The 23,919-nt window shown below is 39.5% G+C and overlaps 1 protein-coding gene across 3 annotated transcripts in view; it reads left to right on the top strand.

The window, feature by feature from the left end:
- The window catches only part of LOC108698614 (spectrin beta chain, non-erythrocytic 4), a 62,789-nt gene that overhangs the window by 27,816 nt on the left and 11,054 nt on the right, over positions 1 to 23,919 (top strand). For all 3 annotated transcript variants that reach the window (XM_018230231.2, XM_041572934.1, XM_041572933.1), the window contains 15 exons: positions 119 to 321; positions 634 to 724; positions 3,194 to 3,340; positions 7,779 to 8,042; positions 11,909 to 12,133; positions 12,269 to 12,358; positions 15,934 to 16,212; positions 16,512 to 16,642; positions 18,553 to 18,757; positions 19,636 to 20,013; positions 20,216 to 20,460; positions 20,541 to 20,679; positions 20,886 to 20,970; positions 22,401 to 22,597; positions 22,694 to 23,364. In XM_018230231.2, the coding sequence (XP_018085720.1) occupies positions 119 to 321; positions 634 to 724; positions 3,194 to 3,340; positions 7,779 to 8,042; positions 11,909 to 12,133; positions 12,269 to 12,358; positions 15,934 to 16,212; positions 16,512 to 16,642; positions 18,553 to 18,757; positions 19,636 to 20,013; positions 20,216 to 20,460; positions 20,541 to 20,679; positions 20,886 to 20,970; positions 22,401 to 22,597; positions 22,694 to 23,364 (3,350 nt within the window). The remainder of the gene's footprint in view (positions 1 to 118; positions 322 to 633; positions 725 to 3,193; positions 3,341 to 7,778; positions 8,043 to 11,908; positions 12,134 to 12,268; positions 12,359 to 15,933; positions 16,213 to 16,511; positions 16,643 to 18,552; positions 18,758 to 19,635; positions 20,014 to 20,215; positions 20,461 to 20,540; positions 20,680 to 20,885; positions 20,971 to 22,400; positions 22,598 to 22,693; positions 23,365 to 23,919) is intronic.

Below are 23,919 nucleotides of genomic sequence, written 5' to 3'. Positions count from 1 at the left end.
ATACACATATTTATCTGTTATTAAACATGGATGACCATTGTACTTTTGTGTGCATGTTAATTTGTATCTGACACTCTGGGTGCTGTAAATTGAACCATGTTCTCTATCCTGAATTCAGGAATCCACATTGGCTCATGTTGAGTTGCCAAACACAGTCGAAGGAGTGGAAGCAGCAATAAAAAAACATAAAGATTTTCTGACCACTATGGAGCTAAATGTGCAGAAGGTTACAATAGCAGTGGAGGCCGGAGAGAGCCTCATACGACTTGGAAATGTGTTTGCTGATCATGTTCAGGAACGGATCAATGCCATCCAAAAGAGGTGAGATTGATATGCCTGTGTTTGTTTTCAATATCAGTGTTTGTCCGTCCATGTGCACCCTGTATATATATATATATATATATATATATATATATATATATCTCTCTCTCTCTCTCTCTCTCTCTCTCTCTCTCTCTCTCTCTCTCTCTCTCTCTCTCTCTCTCTCTCTCTCTCTCTCTCTCTCTCTCTCTCTCTCTCTCTCTCTCTCTCTCTCTCTCTCTCTCTCTCTCTCTCTCTCTCTCTCTCTCTCATCTAATCTAATTATACACTGATCTGTTGACTTCCCTCTGGCTTATTATTCTTATGCTTCAGGAGCCAGCGTAATACGGCACTTGCTCAAAAATGGCTGCAGAGACTGAGAGACCATCTGCAGCTGCAACACTTTATCCAAAACTGCAATGAGGTAGGGCCCATAACTTTGCTGTAGAATGCTAAGCGCTAGAAGTACAAGCACGAGCCAGAAGCATAACCATTGCATGAGAATAGCAGTGATTCTGAAATGTAGTTGTTGGCTGGTGCTATATATTTAAATTATTTTATATATATATATATAGAACCTTTTTATATAAAGGTATTGTTTGCCCATATTATAGAAAATCCGTCCCTGGTCTGGTGCTAAAATTCCTCTTTGATTGTTCTTATGGGCATTGCAAGTGTGACCTGGCAAATGGGAGCTACAACTACGAGCTGGAAACTGCTTCAGCATAAATTAATAACAAAGGGGAATTTTGTTGTGCTCATTCTAAATATTTTTTTAGTTATAATGTGGGTTGCATTGATTTTGTAACTACAAAATGTATAGAACTCGGCTATATAAAGATCCTTTGCAATATCTATATAAAATTAAGGAAAAGCCACTAAGAATAATTCTAAATAAATCAGATTAAAGTGAGTCTAGAAATTATTGGGTATTTCCCTGCCAATGTTTTTGCTAACCTAAGTTTATTTTGGCAAGGCATTTTTTCCAGTGTGTTTCCTTGAACCTGGCAACACAAGTGCTAAGTGTTTGGCAGGTTGTCTATTTTCTTGCCAATTATTATTATTATTATTTAGGTATTTCTAAAGCTCCAACATATTCTGTTTATACACTGAACATACAGATTACATACAAAAAATCAAGTAACAGCTATGTTGTGGGCAGGGAAAACATTACAACTCAGATTTCACAATTAGTTATAGCCATCAACCACTATGGGGTTGATAATTTGGAAAAACATTGGTGGTGCTATTAGCTGAATTTATATTTTTTTTAAGTCACTGTTAGTGGCTTAAAGTGATATTTAAGCCATTATTCTTCAAAATATTAACGTACATTAAAAGTTACCTATAAGCTCACGTTGATCGTTTTTTACTGATCTGGTCTGTTTTTGTAATTAAATCTTACTTGAAGTTCCTAAACCTGACTGTTTTGCCAACCTGACTGTCCCTTCTTAATATGTCAGAATTTCTAATGCTAACAAACTACTAAGGCTCAAACATGGCACCCCCTCATAGAGCAGCAACATGGGGGATCAGATGGAGATAGCATGCAAGCACAATGTTATGATAGATGTAGTTAAAAAAAAAAAAAAAACGTTTAATTTCTGGTGTCGGTATCTCTTTAAGCTATTTAGCTTTCTATTTTGTATTTTTACTGTTTTAGTTGTTAATTTTTATTACCTTTTTATAAAAATGTGATAATAGTAATAAAAAAATGTAGAGCAAAATAAAGGTTTAAGACACATAAGTGAGGAGTTACATTGAAATATAAATGCTATGTCAGTGTGCGCAGTATTAATTGTACTTATCTGTCCAATACAAGCCACAGAAAATGTAAGATTTGAATTAACTTTAGCAAAGTGCTTGAATGTCACAGACTCTTTAAATCACTTATCACAAGCATGTTGTATTTATTGGTTTGCATGCAGATATTGTTTTGTTATTGCAATGGTGCATGTTTTGGCTTTCAAATGTGCTGGTGGAAAGAATAAGCAGACCATATGCCACAAATGACTGGGCAAAGGGCAAAGTATGAATTAAGATATGGTTTAGGATGTAATCTGCCAACTATCATGACTAGAGCATAAAAACTGTTTGAATCAATTACACATTGTCTGTGTACCTTACAAGGACCAACTAGAGAGTAGCTTTAACAGCAAAACAACATTTTCATTGAATAAACGTGACTGGGCAAAGAGGATAGAGTGAGTGATTGAGGGGGAGGGAGATAGATCGATGACGCATGCCAGGGTTGGTCCTCCCTTTATCTGTCCATTCACTGCAGTGGGGTAATTCCACTATCCCATCTTGCCTGTTCACCAGGGACAGAGCGGCAGGCAGTGAGCATGTGTCAAGAAAAGCAGGGCCTGATTAGCTCAGTCAGTTCAGAGCCGTGTGTTGGAAAGAAGTCAGGCAGCCCTCCCCTTCCATGGATACACAAGCTCACTGCACCAAACAGCACTGCACACAATTCTGCACTGACAGCATCTGCTGCTGCTGTAGGATAAGCATCCAATACACAGCAACACACAGGCACTGCATCTCTGGATATACTTCTTGATTCATCATTCTCTTTTATTTATACTCCTCCCTCCTTGCTTAATCTCTCAAACTCGCTGGTACTCCGTACGCATTTGCTTATTTTTTACATTTCTTGCTTGTGTCTGCTGACCCTATTTTATTCGTTTTTTCTTCAATTTCACTGCTCCTCCTGACTACCCTCCCCCCCCCCCAACAACCCGTTACATTGTGTTAAAGATTCTGGGGAGACTTCTGAAACCCTTTAATATCCACTGGGCTCAGCTCAAGTAACCCAACAGCTACATTGTACAAGGTTTCCAATGCACCAAGTCATGGGCAACCCTTACCTCAGCCTGGTCTCTATTCCCTTCAGCTGGATGCCTGGGTCCATGAGAAAACGCTGATGGCTCGAGAAAGCTCGCGGGATCTGTCTCAGAAACCCCATAAGAAATGGCTAAAGCACCAGGCTTTTATGGCTGAGCTCTCACAGAATAAAGGTTGGCTTGAGAAGATAGAAAAGGTAAGAGAAGTCTATCCATTATAGATGAACCTCTGCTTGCACTTATCATGTATTTTTAAATTGCCGTGCCCACTGAAACAGTCCAATTACTACCAGAACTAGAATGAACTGTCAGCACTGGCTCTCATTAACTAAAAAAAAATAACTTTATGGTTTATGGTTACATAGAGCCTTATGGCAGTGGCACTGTACTTTTTTGCTGTGATGGGTTTTGCACTGTATCTCAATATCTGGCTCCTGGCTAATACAAGCTGTTTCAGTCAGAACCAAGGAGATTTGGCACCCAAGACAATGGTAGTGGCCTGTGCACTCCCACCACTAGGGTTGCCACCTGGTCGGTATTTTTTATGGCTGATCCCAATGTTATTAATAGGGAAAAAAGATAAATATATAGGAAGGCCGGTATTTTTTTCCAGAAAGGGTGGCAACCCTACCCACCACACTTCTTTACTGAAAAAGTTAGTATGCACACAGGCCAGCTAAAGTGGGAAGAACAAGGAAAGACAAAGCTGGTGTAATGATAAGCTGCTCAAATAGTGTGTTGTTGTGTATATCACAGTAATCATGTTTTCTGGACATGCCCCCTTTTCCCCAAAACTATCTGAGCCATAGACTTGTTCCTGTGCTACCTAACTTTAGTTCTCACTCTGGCACCAGTGTTTGTTTCAGTTATGTTTTGTCTACAAGGTACAGTTTTCTCATACTGCCTTAAACATACTCTTTGCTCAGTAGCAGCCACTTTGTACCTACCTTGTTGAAGCACGACCTGCAGCATTCTAAAGAATCATGAATTGTTCAGAAAAGAAAATACTGCTAACTGCACATTTGCAACCTTGCCCAAATATTGGCAATATCCATCTCTGATCAATTACCCCATCTAGTTTAACTTGCACGCTACCTTGTAACAGTAATTGAATTTTGTGGTGGTTAAAATTATGATATTGCACTATCCATTGCCACTTGGTACATAAATTCAGGGCTCAATATATTAACTATCTTTGTCTTTTTACCAGCGATGCCTATGCAAAACACTCACAAAATAGATGATTGTATTTGTCTGAATTATTGATGTTTGCATGAAATTTGGATGGGCATTGGTTCTCTTAGCTGTACTGAGCACTAAAAGCCATTGCCTTTTGATGAATTGACACCGGTATCAGCTTTATGTGTCAATTCTTTAAAAAAAAAACTTTCCTAGTTGTCAGGAAAGTTTTGATAAATCCTAAAAAAATAGAATTGCTTGGATAAATCTGCCTTTAGTTGTAATTCCCAAAGCAGTAGTTTGGCAGGGCTTCTAAATCTAAAGAACAAAAAAAAGCAACACCACCAAATCGGGGATAACCCCTGTGTTTATATAGTGTTATTTTGATATTCATTGTGGGGGGTGCTGTCCTCCTATACTCCAAAACACTATATGTAACGTTCAGGAGAGGCCAGATGTGTGTGCATCTTTTGGATTACTCCTGAATCTAAAGGACACTTTTTTCACCCCACCTTGTTTTTCCAATAGTAAAGTAACACATTAGCGGGAAGTGGAAAGGTAAATGAAATTTCAGAGGAAATCAATTTTTCACAGATTGGAACATGTGGCATGAATTTACCAATTCAGAAATATATACTCTAACATAATAAATAATGCAGAGATAAAAAGTCTCTATGTTTCAAGCATTTCCTCTTGTTATTCTGGCAGTTTTCTTTGGGAGGAAATACAATATTTATATTAACCCTGATGAGGACATAGAAGATGCCATTGTTTTCTCTACATATCTTAGAAATGTAAAGATAAATAGTCATTGTTCCTTTTACTGATATTTAAAGCAATAACCTGGACTGTATGCTCTCTTATTTAGACTATTTTTTAGTAGCTGGACCAACTGCGCTCCTCAAAAATGTAATGGTAGAACTCCCTTTTACTGACTTATATATAATAAAGTTGTATATGAGTTTGGGAGTAGAACATACAAACCAAAGCTCTCGGTTGGCCACTAAACATTTTTACCTATTTGGCTTAATCTGTCTCACCTTGTCCAAAATGTTCTGTACAGGTATGGGGTTTGTTATCCAGAAGCCCATTATCCAGAAAGCTCCGGATTACAGAAAGGCCATCTCCCATTTTATCCAAATAATCCACATTTTTAAGAATAATTTCCTTTTTCTCTGTAATAATAAAACCGTAACTTGTACTTGATCCAAACTAAGATATAATTAATCATTATTGAAAGCAAAACAAGCCTATTGGGTTTATTTAATGTTTATATGATTTTCTAGTAGACGTAAGGTATGGAGATCCAAATTACAGAAAGATCCATTATCCAGGATGGACCAGGTCCCGAGCATTCTGGATAACAGGTCCCATACCTGTACCTAATGTCAGCTAGGACTGTTGTAGCGTTACAGATTCTTCTATTAGTCAATAGCACTGTGCTCTACTGAATTTATAGCAAGTGTCAAGGTGAACAGTGTTAAGGAAACAAAAATTAATTGACTTTACACAATGACAGATATGGCCACTGAATTCTGAATATTTCCTGGTGTTTTTGGTTATGCACCATGTTGCTATATAAGATTCCCAAAGATAAATATGACTTAATATGGAATTACAAATATTTTGGGATTCTAGTTATTGCTGTGATTTACAGTTTTTATAAAGTGACAATGTATTCCACAGAGCTGTACAATCAGGGCTGATTCTGCCCTCAGAATGCAATTGTGGTTCTCTGCACTAAAAGAGCTTAAAGGGGTTGTCCATCTTTTAATTAACTATGCTGTACAGAGTGACATGCTGAGACTATTTGCAATTAGTTTTAATTATTTATTATTTGTGGTTTTTGAGTTATTTAACTTTTTATTCAGCAGCTCTCCAGTTTGCAATATCAGCAATCTGGTTGCTAGGGTCCAAATTACCCTAGCAACCATGCACTGATTTGAATAAGAGACTGGAATATGAATAGTAAAGTGTCTGAATAGAAAGACTAGTAATAAAAAGTAGCAATAACAATAAATGTGTAGCCTTACAGAGCATTTTTTTTAGATGTGGTCAGTGACTGGAAAGAGTCAGAAGAAAAATAATAAAAAATAAATAATGAAGACCAATTGAAAAGTTGCTTAGAAGTGGCCATAAAGTTAACTTAAAGGTGAACCATCCCTTTAAATTCAGCTGTACAGAGCCAGCCAGGCCTGAATTTACTGCTAGCTATTTACTAAAATAACATAAGAAGCAACACCTCTAATACGCACCTGAAGCAATTCTCTTGACTCCCATGCTCTTTGTAATCACTTAGCTCTTGCTCCTGTGTCTATCATGTGTTGTTTAATTTATAACCGAGTATTTCTATTTGTTGCACTAGTATGGTATGCTTTGCTGGGTATACAGTAGCATTATGTTAATAAACCTATATAAACATACACTACTATTTTGTTGTAGCTTCTGTACTGACGCATTGCTATATAGCAATCTGTGCAATGAAGATCCATACTGTGCCTTCTTAATATATAAGCCCCACTGACAGGGTCACTAATGACTTCAGTTGCCAATATATTTTTGTCAGTCTTGTAATCCCTGTGTCAATAATTACTGGGCTAATGGAACATTTTAATCACAGTAACAAAATGCTATGTAAAAGTGGTGATGTTGCTTTGGAATAGTTTACATGTGTATTGCATGGGGTTATGATTTTTGCCTAAAAATGTTTTTAAATAAGTGGTAATAAAACATATTATAGGCTGCATAGTCTTATAGCCTTGAAACTAATAGAAGGGAGTCAGATTGACCCATTTATTACAAAAGCAGTTTCTATAGCAGCTCCTTATCGCACGCTCTCCAGATTACTGTAATTTGCATTTAATCCTATTATCAGCTTCATTCTTTGGGAAAGAAAAAATATAAAGCATAAGAACATTTTGTTACCAAAATAAGAGGTACAGTACTTCAGCTGACAGTGATCTCAAAATAGTGCCTTACTCAATTCAGAGTGTCTACTTCCTTACTTAATACAGAGTGCCCACTGCCTTACTCAGTACAGTGACCATGATTCTGCCTATGGTATTTTTGGTACAGAGAGAGAGTGCTATGCTGTGACAATGACTGCAAATAATATTTGGGATATTGGTCCCTTTCCTACCTTCTGTGTGTGCTACTGCAAAAGTTTATTGTATGCATAGCATCAGATTGTCATTGTGTATGTAATAATTATAATGCTTCATATATGACCGGGGGGGGGGGGGGGCTATGTGATAATTGCAAACAGATGATATATTTCTTTGTAACTGCTTTTATTTTTAACTTACAATTGGCAAACCCTCACTGTGCTATATTTCCAAGCATCGACTGGAAATACTCCGCATTCAGCACAACCCGTGGCACTGTGTTTATTGTGAGCATTTCCTGAAACTAAGATTTTGTAAGTGGGACACCCTGCCTTGCATTTGGTTTTCATAGGAAGGTCAACAGCTAATCCACGAAAAGCCAGAGTTGGCTGGAGTGGTGAAAAAGAAGCTTGAGGAGATTCGACAGTGTTGGGTTGAACTGGAGTCAAGTACCCAGTCCAAGGCCCAGCAACTTTTTCAAGCCACAAAGGCAGACCATGTGATGCAGAACTACTCAGAACTCGGCAAAAGGTTATACCATTTAGAGGAACAGTTACAGCCAATGGATTCAGTACCTGATGTTTCCAGTGTTAACACTCAACTAAAAAAGCTTGAGGTGAGTACAGCTGTAAAAGAATAATGTTTTATAGTACAGATATTTATATTAGCTCTCTGAAAACAGAAGCACAGCTATTTTGGCCTAGAAATATTCAACAGATGCTTTTTTTTTTTTTTATACTTTATTATGAATATCAGTTGCCTCATGCCTACCCAGCTCCTGCCTGCCCATTTGCTGTTCGATTACCACTCTCATCATTCTAGTGAACTCCCATTGCTTTGCTTTTTAGAGCAATAGCTGTTTAAAGTAGCTGTTTAGGGTAAGGTGTAGTAGGTGTAGTAACTTCCCCGGTCGATATCTGGCCGAGAGTCGGCCAGATGTTGATCAGGCAGGGGTAAAAATCCTTTCGGATCGCAGTCTGCATCTGTTGGTTAATGCGGTCACGCATTCTGACTGCCCGTTATGATCTGATTGTTGGGCCCTAGAGCACACGATCGGATCAGCCCGATATCGCCCACCTAAAGGTGGGCATATAGAGGAGAGATCCGCTTGTTTGGCGATTTTACCAAACGAGCCGATCTCTGTGTATGGCCACCTTTAGTTTCAAGCTGAACCACCCATTTTAACTGAACTTCCTACATCAGCTTAAGGTCAGGGCAATAAGAGCTGCTTGTGTACAGGGGCCTCTAAATAGTCTGTCTGACCAATATCTGGCAGATATCTGTTGGGCTTGATAGAAAATCCTGCTGATGTGTCCCACATTGGGTGAGGACCCAATGGATCTGCACAGTATTAGGATCTGTTTATAGACGCATGGTACAAAGGTATCACACAAATCTGGTTGCCAAAATCGGACAATGATTCACTCATATGGATAAACCAAACCAACCTTGCCAAACGAGAGGATCTCCCCAATACGCCCACCTTGAGGTGGGCGATATCAGGCCAATCCAATCACAGGCCATATGGCCCAACGACCGGATCACAACTTGAGAATACTAGCCGTCGGATCAAGGACCGCATCAACAAACCCATACGGTCCTCGGTCCGACAGGATTTTTAACACGGTCCGATCGGTGAAGGCCGTCTGAGGGCTCCATACACTGGCAATAAGCTGCTGACTTAATTTGTTGGCAGCTTATCTCTGCCTGTGTATGGTGGCCTTTAAAGTGGCCATACACGGGCCGATAAAAGCTGCCGACAGACCGAGTCGGCAGCTTATTGGCCGTGTATGGGGCCCCCGACGGGCTTCCCCGATCGCGATCTGGCTGACTTTCGGATGGGACTAAAAATCCTGTCGGATCGCGCCCGCATCTCCTCAAGGTGGGCATATCGGAGCGGATCTCTCCGTGTATGGCCACCTTTAGACTCATTGGCTTAAATGTGTAGCTGAAGGGCTAGGACAAAGAGTTCTAACATAGAGAAAAAACCCCACATGTAAAAAAAAAGGTGCTAAGCTTGCCAGAAGCAGTAACCCAAAGCACCCAATAAATGTTTGCTTTTAAAAGGCGACCAGTAAATTTTACCTGCTGATTGATTGCTATGTGTTACTGCTCCTGAGCAAACTTAGGGCCTTTAATTACATAACCCCAAAACAGTGGTCCAGTCTGATTTTCAGATTGAAGTTTCATCCAATACAGAGTAGTTATTAAAAGAAGACACTTAATTATAATATTCAAATGCTAAATCAGTAGTTTGCTTGCCAGAATTCATGTGGGTTTCATCTAAAATGTGATGAAATGCTGATTTAGAGAAGTAGATCTAGACACAAACATTTCTTTATATTATTAGAAGGTTGTATATATAAAACAAGTACAATTTCTGAGAATTCTTAAGTCTGCATATGTTGCTTTACGATAGGTATAAGACTTTCTTTTTGGGCATTTCTGCTTACTTTCTTAATTAACTTTCTTAAATTAGAAAATGAAAAGTTAAAATGAAGACAAACCCTTAAAAATCCCATCTGTCTGTTCCATGCCATTGGTAACTTCCTTTGCTTTACATGCCATGAGCATTGGGATGAAAGTGAATCTAGCTAGCGGTACAGAAAGTTTCATCCTCTGTGCTTGTCATCCAACAATGATCCATTCTCCCTTTTAACAGCATGTCGCAGATAAGAGCCGTGCATTCCTTCCAACACCACAATGCAGTTTGTCTCACAGCCCAAACTGCTTGCCTGCATCGGGGTATAGTAGTTTGTTTTGTTTTGTTTTTTCTTTCTCCCTTCATCTTTCATTTCCACTTTCTTCTGTCTCATGAGAAATCATTCAGCGTTGTTTACAGCAGATATCTGAATATTTGTAGTGTACCCTAGGTGCAGATATATTACATATATTTGGTTCATAACAAGGCTTAAGGTGACATTTTGATCTCCACTCACTCTAGATCAGGGATCCCCAACCTTTTTCACCCGTGAGCCACATTCAAATGTAAGAAGGGTTGGGGAGCAACACAACATGAAAATAGTTCCTTAGGATGCCAATGAAGGGCTATGATTGACTATTTGGTAGACCCTATGTGGACTAGCAGCCTACAGAAAGCTCTATTTGGCAATACAACTGTTTTTTATGTAACCAAAAGGTTCCTACAAGTCTGGAATTCAAAAATAGACACCTGCTTTGAAGCCACTGGGAGCAACATCCAAGGGGTTGGGGAGCAACATGTTGCTCACGAGCTACTGGTTGGGGATCACTGCTCTAGATGAACTGCAGGATTTTGCATATCTGTATATATGTTTTCAAGATCATGTGATCTTTCTTATTGTCCGCATGGAGTAATTTGTTTAACTGTGTTGTAGTTTTCTTATTATGGTAACCATGCTAATTCCAAGTGGATATGTTAAATGCTTGAATTGGTTTATTCCATTTTCTAAAGTTTTCTTATTATGGTAACCATGCTAATTCCAAGTGGATATGTTAAATGCTTGAATTGGTTTATTCCATTTTCTAAACACTGGGGCTTATTTGCTAACATAGATTGTAAATGGCAATAATGCAGTTACCGATACCAAACAATCAGCAATGAATCAGTTAAGGCTAGGGTCAGACGATGGCAGGTCTCGGGCTGTCTTGCCTGCACCCATTCGGGGATCTTTTGCAGACACAATGAGTGGATTACAGCTCAAAAAATACATACTTTTTCTCTTTTTTTGCATCAGAAATCCACTCAGTGGGGGTCATTTATCAACACTGGCTAAATTTGCCCATGGGCAGTAACCCATAGCAACCAATCAAATTGCTGCATTCATTGTTATACTTGCGCCTGGCTTTAAAAAGCTAATCACGGATTGGTTGCTGTAGGTAAGTGCAAATGGGTAAATTTGCCCAGTGTTGATAAATGATCCCCAGTGTGTTTGCACACAGGCTGAAGCAGGGGCTGTCACAAGGCAGCCAAAGAGAACTGATCTGCTTTTCTCCACCTGCTTTTCCAGTCCAGTATGATATTTGTCCTAGGATAATGAATGAAAAGATGTCTGTTCTTTCTCGTCACAGAGAGTCTATGATAAATCACTGATGTATGAGCCATTTATAAATGTATAGTGGATGTAAACAAGCTGAAATGATTTCCAACTGATTTCGTCTCCTGCTACTTTATCCTTTCTCCAACAAGAGAAAATGTTTGGAAAATGTTACACTAACTGCAAATCAACTGAGCGTAGCTTCACCCTTTTGTACAGAAGGCTAATCAAATGTTCTTTTCTAGATTAAATTACTCACATTAATATTGTATAGTTCAAAGATGTTAGATGGCTTTGTATGTGTATTATATTCTTTTTTGTGCTAATGTCATTGTGAGTACTTCATCTTATTATATATTACTTTGAATGTATGATGGGACTGCCCATAGTTTAGTGTAGTTATTTCAATACTCAATGGTCTTTCTTCCAAGCATTCTTCGCTCTGTAAATTGTTCCCTTGCTGCAGACAATGGAATCACAAATGGAAGAGTGGTACAATGAAGTTGGAGAACTGCAAGCACAGATTTCCTCTCTTCCTCTGGAAGTGGCAAGTCAAAAGGCAGTGGAAGAGAAGCAGAATGAGGTGGGAACCAAAATGGTTCGCCTGATTGAGCCACTGAAGGAGAGGAGAAGGATTCTTTTGGCTTCTAAAGAGTTGCATCAGGTTACTCGAGACCTGGAGGATGAAATTGTGAGTATAAGTTGAGTTTAAGCTAGACGTTTTCTTGCTAAACTCAGAAAAAGCTAATTATTATTCATATTAAAACTTATGGTGATACTGTGGGCAATATCTGCTTTAATTGTATTTAAACTTTATTTTTGACAGTTCTGGGTGCAAGAGCGACTGCCTCTTGCAACTTCAAAGGAACATGGGAGCAATCTTCAAACTGTGCAGCAACTCATCAAGAAAAACCAGGTGCGAGTTCATTTTGGCGTGTGAAGTCAACTTTTCTACATGGCAATTCCAAGTCAAAAGCAGCAATTCTTTCAATCACGAAAACAAAATACACAAAGAAGTGTTATACAGTTTAAGCACCCAGACACGTTCACCCCTATATATAAAATGGCATATCTAGGAAACACTAGGAACTTTTTCTGAGCTCTTTTTCTTTGAAGAACAATGTAGCCCAATTTTCATCTTGAAATCTATGAATAGGAATTAGTTTCAACATACTTTTTTGCCTTTTATTTTAAATAAGAAATATCTGAGCTATTTCATTTTCTAGTTTAGTGCCCTCTGTATAATGAGCTGCTCCTTATCTCAAAGCCCAAAAAAAGCCTGCAGCTTTTTGTTTTGTTTGTTTGTATAGAGCTCATTATCTATTTTACATGGACAGTAACACTAAAAAATGAAAGTGTTTTAAAGTAATTAAAGGGGAACTCCACAAAAACATAAATTAAGCTTTATGAAAAGTAAAAACAATTTCAAGCAACTTTGCAATAGTCATCAATTAAAAATATGCAGACTTTTTATGATTTTTAATGGTTTCTGACAGTTCCCGAAGTCTAGCCCCCTGCTCTTCTGCTGATCTATCTGACTACTTTGCTGAGCTGACTGACTACTGTTACTTTGTATCAGCAGCCAGCTGTCCTTAGCCTGCATCCTCCAAACCCCACAATTCCCTGCACTTGTGATTTCAATCAGGACTGGAACATCATAGTGCAATGCATTGTGGGTTATGTAGGTCCTGCATGCTGTCTGTAAGCTGTGGAGAAGTTGTTACAATTTGTAACATCAGTGTTTAGTCCCTCCTTCCCTGCCAGGATTTCAAATGATGCAGAAATTGAAGAACTGTTAAACAGCTGGATTTCAGCATAGAAAATGGTAATTATTCATACTATTTGAATAAACCGGTAACTGTGATGGATATATTAGGGGTTTCTGTGCTATGTGGGCCTCTTTATCAAATTTTGATTTGGAAGCCGGAGTTCCCCTTTAAATGTAATATAGTGCTTCCCTGCACTTGTACAAATGATGTGTTTGCTTTAAAAAGACGCAGGTTAGATAGCAGATGCATTCTGTAGAATACCATTGTACTCTATTACAGAGTTTCTCTGTTTTCTGCTATGTTAACTGTGCCTTTTCTCAGTTTTGAGCTTGAATGGCTGCCCCCATGGCTACACAGCAGCCCATTTATATAAAGTATAGTAGTCTTTCTGAAGTAAACACATACCTTTTACCAATGCAAGGCAAGAGTACAAGATATTTTGATTACTTTAAAAAGCTTTTATTTTTTGGTGTTGCTGTTTCTTTAATGTTTACCTATGGGAGATGGGGAGTGAGCTCCGGTTAAAACAAAACAATGTTCCATATGTGCTTTATAATGGCAAGAAATTAGGAAACTGTGGATCTTATTAATTTAAAACAGTTGAATACTTTTTCAAAACAAATCCTATTTATTGTGCTCATATATAGTTGTAAAGTGCCCCTTTAAATATGTATTTTCTATGTTAGGCCATCAAATTTACTATAGAATTTGGATAGTACTTCAAAAGCATTTCTTTGGTTGGGCAACATCAACACCAAGTCATGTAATGCTTTTTATTTAGTTAAAATTATTTAAAAATAACATCTTTATATATATATATATTTAACTTATCCACTTGATGTCTTTGTGCAGCAATTTATATATTCTGTTATAGAATGGTGGACCCAATATCTGAATTCCGGGCTATTCTCAATGACTGCCCCACTTAAAGGACCAGTAACATCAAAAAATTTTTTTACAAAATTCGTTAGTATACATCGAAAAAAAACACCAACACAAATTAAACTTTAAAATAGCAAAGCCTTAATTAAGAAATAACTTACCGAAACTCCACATCCGGCCCTTTTACAGGGCGACCATCCATCCTGCGGCGCTTGAATTCTTCTCCTGGCTTTTGTAGTGACAGCATGTGAAGGAGTCCGATTTACAGCTTTGCCGGCAGAACTGGTGCTTTTTGACTCAATGGACGCGCTGCCCTCCTCTCCCTTGCTACACATCATGCGGACTCGGGCAGGCGAATCGCTTCTCCCCGGTGTGGGTTTGCAGGATCCTCTGCAGCTCGTCCCAGTGTGTGAATCTGTTGCCCGCAGAAAAACCAGCTGCAGACAAGGGCCGATTCCCGGTGTAGCAGCGCAGGTGCACTTTTAGATGCGACTGAAGTGTCCCAGTCCTGCTGCACTATAGTCCGTATCCCAAGGCTGCTGGGACAGCCACAAAGGGATCCGGAGGAGCTGGTAGCCGGGGGACAGTCCGGACACGGCAAGTTCTTTCCCTCCTGCCCTTTCCTCCAACAGCAATGGGGCACCAGGCCACAGGTATGGACAGGTATTGGGGCAGCTTTCTAGGGAAGAACCGGACCGCGCCAGCGAGCCAGTGTACCCCGAGATGTCTGTGCAACAGGTCCGTCTGGGCTCCTTCCACACCTGGCCACGGGAGCCCTGAGGAACTGACTGGAGCCGGCTTCTTCTACACCAGTGCTCTGCAGGGCTCCCTCCACTCCTAACTGGCACGGACTATAGTGCAGCAGGACTGGGACACTTCAGTCGCATCTAAAAGTGCACCTGCGCTGCTACACCGGGAAGCGGCCCTTGTCTGCAACTGGTTTTTTTGTGGGCAACAGATTCACACACTGGGACGATTCGCGATTCGCCTGCCCGAGTCCGCATGATGTGTAGCAAGGGAGAGGAGGGCAGCGCGTCCATAGAGTCAAAAAGCACCAGTTCTGCCGGCAAAGCTGTAAATCGGACTCCTTCACATGCTGTCACTACAAAAGCCAGGAGAAGAAATCAAGCGCCGCAGGATGGATGGTCGCCATGTCGCCTATTCTGTAAAAGGGCCGGATGTGGAGTTTTGGTAAGTTATTTCTTAATAAAGGCTTTGCTATTTTAAAGTTTAATTTGTGTTGGTGTTTTTTTTCGATGTATACTAACGAATTTTGTAAAAAAAAAAAAATTTGATGTTACTGGTCCTTTAAGCTATGCTACAGGGACACTTGTTGGGTTGTCGAGTCCTGATCTAAGATTACTTTTTTCGAGTCCTGATCTAAGATTACTTTTTTCAGAAATGTAATTTCTTTAGTATATAAGAAAAAAGGAGCACTGAAAAAAAAATAGCTTATATTAGTACAGTGCTATTACACAGCTCCATGTGTGCTGACAGGCTGTTCCTGTTCCTGCCAGTGCATTGAGAACACAGAGTGGAACAGAGTGTATCTGCCTTTTCTCCACCCGGGTTTCTATATAAGAGGAGTAAAAGCCTAGTGTGCCACAGGCCTTCTTTTAGATGAAATTATGTGTTTTTTTCTTACTGAATTTGGATTTTATTTGGATTTTTATTGTCCTTCAATGCATGATGGCATTATATATAATAGATGGTGGTACACATTTGTATTTAAATGAGACCCGGAAGAATTACAAAAATTGCATTGTATTATGAACTGCTATATTTGGGGTTTGCTGATTCTCAATTTAGGTATTTTTCAATATTTTATACATATTTTCAGAACCTGCGACGGGAGATTCAGGTGCACTCCCCTCGGGTAGATGATATTCTCGAAAGGGCAGGGGCAATAGCCAGCATTCGAAGTCCAGAGGCAGAGGGAGTGCGTCTTGGGTATGAGAGCCTCCAGGAGATGTGGAATGTGCTAAGAGAGGAGACAGAAAGAAGGCAGCAGCTACTCGACATTACCTACCAGGTGCAACAGTATTATTTTGATGTAGGAGAAGTGGAGACCTGGCTGAGCGAACAGGAACTTCTTATGATGAATGATGAGAAGGGGAAGGTGAGAAATTAATTGAAACCCTGGTGTGGTTGTCAAGGGTCTGTTATTTTTATTTCCCTATTTATTTTCAGTTCCTCAGTTATCCATCTTCTGTTTTGAATTCCAAACTGCTCAGTGGTTTATATTTTTCATGGGATCAGGGGCATGGTGTATTGTGAGCCAAACACGTGGAGAGTTGTGCATTTCTACCTTGTTCATAAATATAATAAATTCATAAATGCCTATAAGGCACTGACCTAAAAACATTAGAATATCATTAACATTTCAGATCTGTTCATATCATTTATTCTGCTCACCAGGATGAACAGAGCACTCTGCAGCTCCTTAAGAAACACCTCATGCTGGAACAGACTATTGAGAATTATGAGGAGACAATAGCTCAGCTCTCTAGACAGTGCCGTACCCTTCTGGATCTAGGACACCCAGACAGGTGAGAAAAAAGCATTCAACATAATGTAGCTGGGCCACTGTTAGACCTCAAAGTCTCCATACTTTGTTATACTGTGGGCTACAGTGCTCCGGAAATATTTGCTTTCTCTATTTACTGAATATCAACTCTGTTCTGTAGATTTTTGAAGCTGTAAAATTGCTAGAATCACATTTGATTCTGTGAATAATCCTCTTTTCAGTTATCTAAATAGCAAAGATTTATTTAGCTTCTAGGTAATAGGGAGGCAAAAAAATGGTCCCTGCCTAAAAATGTCCTTAGCGCCTGAGAACTCTTACGCCCCCCGCAAGGAGGAAGTGTAAGGTGTGGCGTAAAGTAGGTGAAGCTCACGAATGGGGCTGGGGGCCCAGGGGCACTGACACCCCAGTCCGACACTGGTGATATCCAGCTTCTTAAAGAGTGTGGCGTATACATTGATTTAGATGTTGAAGCTTCGTTTACATGCTGGTACAGCAGGTACCCCAAATGTCATGTATCAGTACCGATTTCACTTGTCTTCTATTCTTTTTACTCATCGGCCTGTGCTCTTCTTTTTTCTTTTGTCTTCCCATTTACTGTTTTACCAATTTGCCATGTTTGTTGCAATCTTCACTTCCATTTACATCTGTCTTCTAAAGATTTTTAAATATTCCTATTAAGCTGGCCCTATGTTTACTGCCAACATTTAATACAATTTTAGATTTTCATTGTACTGTGGATATTGATCAATTTGGGCAGGTTTGAATATTTTAATTGCAGATACACTGTGTTGTTGACTGTATTAATATTCTCAAGCTTTATCTTGTAATATATACCAAAACTGTGGACATACAGACACATACTTTTTGACCTTTCCTTAAAGAGGTTGTTTACCTTCCAACACTTTTTTTTAGTTGAGTTGTTTTCAGATAGTAATAGTTCAGATTGTTAACCAGCAATAAGGACCTTTTCCAATTAATTTTTATTTTTTGACAGTTTTTGCTAATATTGAAGTTTCATTTTTCACCTTATTACCGGTATGTCTTTCTAAAGCGGCTCTGGATGGGGCATTGCCAGCACTCTAAAAAGTCTAAATTGATACATTTAGTTGATAAATTTTCTTGTTTTTGGCCCTGCTGAGCAGCTGTTATAGTTGACACAATAGTTGCTAATATTATACAGATGTTACTAAGAAATGCATCAACTAATGTAGCATAATGGTGTAACGGTTCAGAATTTGCACCTGGATCACCGAGATGCAAGACTGAAACAACAGAGACAGGAACATTAAAATTTAAACTTAAATTTTTGAAAAACGGTAAAAAATAAAAGATGGAAAGCCATTTGATAAAGTCTATGTTTCTGGTGAACAACCTGAATTTATAAGCTAACGTGTTTAACGGGACATTTAAAGAATCTGTTGGTACAGGGGGCGGGGTGTTGCTCTTTGTTCACTGACTTATCTAAAGCTGGTCATCGACGCAAAGATCCGATCGTAGGAATCATCATACGATCGGACTTTCCCATCTCCCGACCTGCCACTTACCATTCCAATCAAATAAAGTACAAAAGAACAGATGAGCCGATGTTCTGCCCCTGACAGCAATCATTCGAAAGTTATGTCCGACCAAAGCTGGTGACAGTCTCCCTCTGAAAATCGTACGATCGGCAATACATGCAGAGATATTAGCAGCAGCCGACAGAAATCTTTTAACCTGTACGATCGACCGATCTCCACCGAACTAAAAATGTCTCTCCACACACGGTCAGAAAATCATCAGATCTTTTTGCGTCTATGGCCAGCTTTAGAGAAACCAATACATTTGTCCTTACAACTGATTATTTTGTAAAGGCAAAGTGGTGTTAGTACATACTATATGTATGCACATCTCTTCCTAGATAGTGTTTCTAACTAATGCACTGACCTTGCACAGCGAGCAGATAAGTAAGCGTCAGTCTCAGATTGATCGGCTCTACGTGTCTCTGAAGGACCTGGTGGATGAGCGGAAGGGACGCCTGGAGCAGCAGTATTGGCTCTTCCAGTTAAGTCGTGAGGTGGATGAGCTGGAGCAATGGATAGCAGAGAAAGAAGTGGTGGCTGGATCTCCAGAGCTTGGACAGGACTATGAGCATGTGACTGTAAGTGGAAATAATCCATGGTGCAGCCTTTGCAATGTGAACAAGAGATTGTTTAAGGAAGGGCTTCTTTCTGGATATATCTTCTGCAAAAGACATAGGAATAAGGGAAATATTGTATGTGAAGGTTGCATCTTTTAAATTAAATAATGCATCGAATTTGAGTTACCCAACATATGTTTATATATTTGGCTAAGAATATGATACAGATTTTATTTAAAGGGTGGCTGTTAACCCAAAAGTGCATATCACTATCTTGGATGGTCATATTTACAAAGGATCCATTCAGAAACTAATAGAATAGCTCTAAATTGTTGTCTTGCCCTGTTCTACTCAAATGCTTGTGCCACACATTAATGTTTGAACCACTAGCTGTTAAGTAAAAGCAGAGTGGTGCTTACTCAGTACTCAGAATAGCCGACACACACATTCAATGCTCATCACTCAAATTTGAATAAAGATATAACAAACAGAATATACAACTACAGGAGTCACTTTGTGGCATCAAATGTAACTGTTTAGGGGCAAACTACATTGCTGTGTGCGGTTTCCCCCTCCCAAGAGAGATTTTGTGTGCATTTTATTGAACAGTCCCTGCTGTTTTTCATCTTTTCAAAATTAAAAAGAGGATGAGACTCAAATGTGCATGTTACTTTGTGGTGCAAATAAAGACATTAAAATAAAAAAGAATGATGAGACATTAGCTACCTAATGTCTTCTTTAAGGTAAATGAAGGCCAAATGTTTAGCTCTGCCGATTTTGAGCTGTGGGTTTAAGTCAAGCCAGGGGAAAATGTACAATTTTCCAAACCCTAAATATCAAGTTCTCGTTAAATTGTGCATCTTTAAGTAAATGTCTGTACTGTTCATATACCCCCTTAGCTTCTTCAGGAGAAATTCACAGAGTTTGCCACTGAGATAGGCATCATTGGACAAGAACGCATCTCTGCAGTAAATCAGATGGTGGATGAGCTCATTGACTTTGGCCATTCAGATGCAGCTATTATTGCAGAATGGAAAGATGGTGTTAATGAGGCTTGGGCTGATCTGCTGGAATTGATGGAAACCAGATCTCAGATGTTGGCTGCTTCTCATGAGCTGCACAAGTTTTTCAATGACTGCAAAGAAGTGTTAAGTCAAGTTGAGGAAAAGAAGCAGAGGTTGCCTGAAGTAAAGGCCCAAGAAGCCAAGTTATCTGCTGGATCCTTGCAAAGGATACTCAGCTCTTTTGAACATGATATTCAAGTTCTTGTTACTCAGGTAAGTTTAATAAACAAATCTGCATTGCCACATCAGAGTTATTTTTACCTTGCTTAGCTTTCTTGTATTAGCCATTGTGGAAATGTACCCATGTTCTTCAAAATGCATTGTAGGAAAAAAATATACAATAGTGAGTTACAGTGTTTACTACGTGAACATGTGGATTAATAGACTGTCACATTAACATCTGTCAATGGGATAGGTACGTCAACTGCAGGAAAATGCAGCTCAACTGCGCACTGTTTATGCTGGTGAAAATGCTGCTGCTATTGTGACTAGTGAGCAGGAAGTAATGCGAGCATGGAAAGAGCTTCTGACATCTTGCGAGGACTGCAGATTGCAAATAACTAGTACCAGTGATCGTATTAATTTCCTCAATCTTGTGAGAGACCTGATTTCCTGGATGGAAAGCATTACTTGCCAGATTGGCACAGGAGAAAAGCCCAGGTAACTCCCTTTCATACTTATTGTATCATCACGTCTCGTTACTATTTTTGTACTATGTCCTATGGGTTGTATTTTGGCAGAGATGTGTCATCTGTGGAAGTCTTAATGAGTTACCATCAAGGGGTAAAGAGTGAGATTGAGGCAAGAAACAAGAGGATTTCAGACTGTGTGGAGCTTGGAAAGACCCTGGTCCTGAACAAGAGACCATCTTCAGATGAGGTGATTTTTAAATTTAATTTATCCTAAAAAAAAAAACCTTCCCAGTAACCACACTAATTTACTAATTTAGAAAGAGTATTTACCCTGCAGGGCCCAAATCACCAAAACTAAAGAGAGGCATGAAGTATTAAAAACACTGGCATGTTCTATAATATTCTAACCAATACACTTTTTATTTGACCTATTTAACATTGTTTGCATTTAAGATTAAGCAGAGCTTGGACAGGTTAATGGCAAAGAAAAAGGAAATGTTGGAAAAATGGAACAAACATTGGGAGTGGCTTCAACAAAGTAAGTACTCTGTATGCTACATTAGTGCCTAAGGACACTAGCAGTTTATTGCTTTTGTGCCTTTCTAAAATACTAATCCCCTGAATATATAATTTAATTTCGAACTTGACAGAAGGCAGAATATGAGCAGGCACCCCTATGTCATCCAACAAAGCATTAATTAGAATTGCCATGGAAACCATAACAGCTCCCACACACTCCTTGTACATGCTTCTGTAAAGCATGCGTGGGAGATGCAAGATACATATGTAGCACGGGCAGAACTGAAATACAAGAACCTTCCTTATTAATTTGGAATATTATATATGGAAATTAATAGATGCCTTTTCTCCAACTGAAATGTACAACTATTCATTTCCCACAAATTAATATATTTCAGCAGGACTATAAACTGTAATGACAGATTAATATTTCTTATTCACAGTCTGAGACTTTTGCTCTGAAATCTGCATGCAGCCATGCCACATACATCTGTAGCATATGGCATGTACTTTCTCCAAAAGTAGTTTTATTACAGAGGCGTGCCTATGACCAAGTACATATACAACTAGGGGTCTATTTATCATCCTGTATAAAAAGTGGAGTGAAGGTTTACCAGTGATGTTGCCCAGAGCAACCGACCAGCAACAGTTAAGGTGGCCATACATGCAGAGATCTGCTCATTTGGCAAGGTCGCCAAACAAGTGGATCTCACACCGAAATGCCCACCTTGAGGTGGGCAATATCGGACTGATTTTTGGCCAGATATCGATTAAGGGAACCCATCGGAGGGCACCATACACTGCCCAGTAAGTTGCAGACTTACTTATATATAAGTATATATATTGGCCCTTGTATGGCCACCTTAAGAAAACAAAACTGTTAGTGAAAAACCTAGTGCAAAGTATAGCAAAACTAGAATTCACTTATGGATGCCAGACAGTTGGGTAGAAACTTAGCTTTATTCCTAGCTGTTCTCTCCACTCTTTCTGCTTCTCCTCCTCTCTAGTGAATGTTTCAGACTAGGTCTTGCACACAGAGATGAAATGGACTAATTGGGGCTGGGGGTTGTGAGTGGATTTGTAAGTGAGCATCCAGGGGGGTTTGTGCGAGTGGTGGAGGGGAGCAATTAGCTGGGAGGGGTTGAAGATAATAGATAGTGAGTGTGGAATTCCAGGCCAAGTAGCATTGCCTTGGGCACAAATACTATTTGACCCACTCTTGACTCACTGAAAATATGTATTGTATTAATAAAAACAATATACCCTTACGTTTTAACCAAATAAATATTAGAAGTCACCTGAATAAAAACAATTTAGCCTTCAGTCTTGTGGTTTTAATGTGTACTCATCCCTTGTTGACTACTAATAGCCTTACAACAAGGGGTAGGTTATTGCCTATATAATTCTCGATATTCCCACTGCCAACATCTTTTTCTTCTCTGTGTATAGTGTTGGAGGTTCACCAGTTTGCCCAAGAAGCTGGAGTAGCAGATGCCTGGCTGACTGCTCAGGAACCTATTGTTAAAAGCCCTGAGCTTGGCAACAGTGTGGATGAGGTGGAGCAGCTCATCCGAAGACATGAGGCCTTCCGCAAAACAGCTGCAGCTTGGGAGGAGAGGTTTAGTTCGCTGAGACGCCTGACTACAGTAAGAATTCAAATGTGTGATTTCTAATACATCTTAAAAATACCCTTTTCAAATGTTAAAGATATCTCTACATTCATATTTTATGTATACTAATAGTTGGAGAAACTAAAAGCAGAGCAAAATAAGCAGCCTGCAACACCTCTTCTTGGCCGGAAAGTTTTTCCAGACACAACTGATTATTCTACTCGCCCTTCCCCTCTTTCACATCAAACCATATATGAGAATTCTGAGACAAAATTGGATCAAAAAGAATCTCTTCCCATCCCTGATGGGGGTCAACAGGAGATCCGAAGGGTAAGAACTGACAAGGGAGAGACACGGGTTGGATATGCTCGACAGGATATAAAGCCAGAACATCTACAGCCAAAGATGGACCATGTGGAGACCAAGGTAGTAGATAAACCATTGCCAACGCATGATGTAGAAAGGGCAGAGAAGTCTGAAATCAAAGTTGCACAGGGAATGGCTAGCCTGACTGTGGAAAAACCAGAAATCAAGGGAAGTCGTCATCAAGAGAGGAGGAGGGACAGGCATGAAAGAAGATTGGAACGGCAAGAGTCTAGTGAGCAGGAACCCCCAAAACAAGAGCCACCAGAGAGAAGGCGAGATCGTCATGAGAAGCGATTGGAGAGGCAGGCATCCAGTGAGCAGGAAACCCCTAAACAAGAGCAGTCTGAGAGGAGAAGAGACAGGCATGAGAGGAGAACAGAAAGACAGGATACAATCGAACAAGACAATACAAGGACTGAACCCGAGAAGCAAGTAGGGTAAGAAATTAACTCTAATTTGTGCTTCCTGCTTATTAGTTGAGATTGAAATGCTAACTGTTGCCTGTTTTTAAGGAAAGAGTATTAAGTGTATTAAATGTAAGGATCAAATCATATCTCTTTTTGCAGGGTTTTAATTTGGCCAAATCCTTAGTTTAGGTTCAGTTTAGCTAAAGAATATGAAATTAAAGAATGTTTGCAGCAGCTGAAGACAACTTTTTTTCCACAAGGCAACATTTTCTAATTTAAATATGCAAGATATAGCACATATTTACTTTCATCCACTCCTTTGTGTGTCTGACAGACACACTGTCAGCCGGTGTGCAGACACAGAGAGCAGATTAAAGCACAAATGTATAAGTTTTTGTACCAAAATCCACTCCATGTTTGTGGCACAAGCCAGCAGCATGCCTCTTTCAAGAAAATGAGATTAGATTGGCGTTTCTCTTCCTGTGTACAAAATCCAAGTATAGCAAATCGGATTCCCAGCCCCATGTGCCGTTAACCTAAGATGCAGGTGCTCTTAAGTCACTGTTATTTGCGCCAATTTGTTTC

The sequence above is a fragment of the Xenopus laevis genome, chromosome 8L (assembly GCF_017654675.1).
Source record: "Xenopus laevis strain J_2021 chromosome 8L, Xenopus_laevis_v10.1, whole genome shotgun sequence".
NCBI lineage: Eukaryota > Metazoa > Chordata > Amphibia > Anura > Pipidae > Xenopus > Xenopus laevis.
Note: the sequence above shows the minus strand (reverse complement) of the source record. Positions and strands in the feature narration are given on the sequence as shown.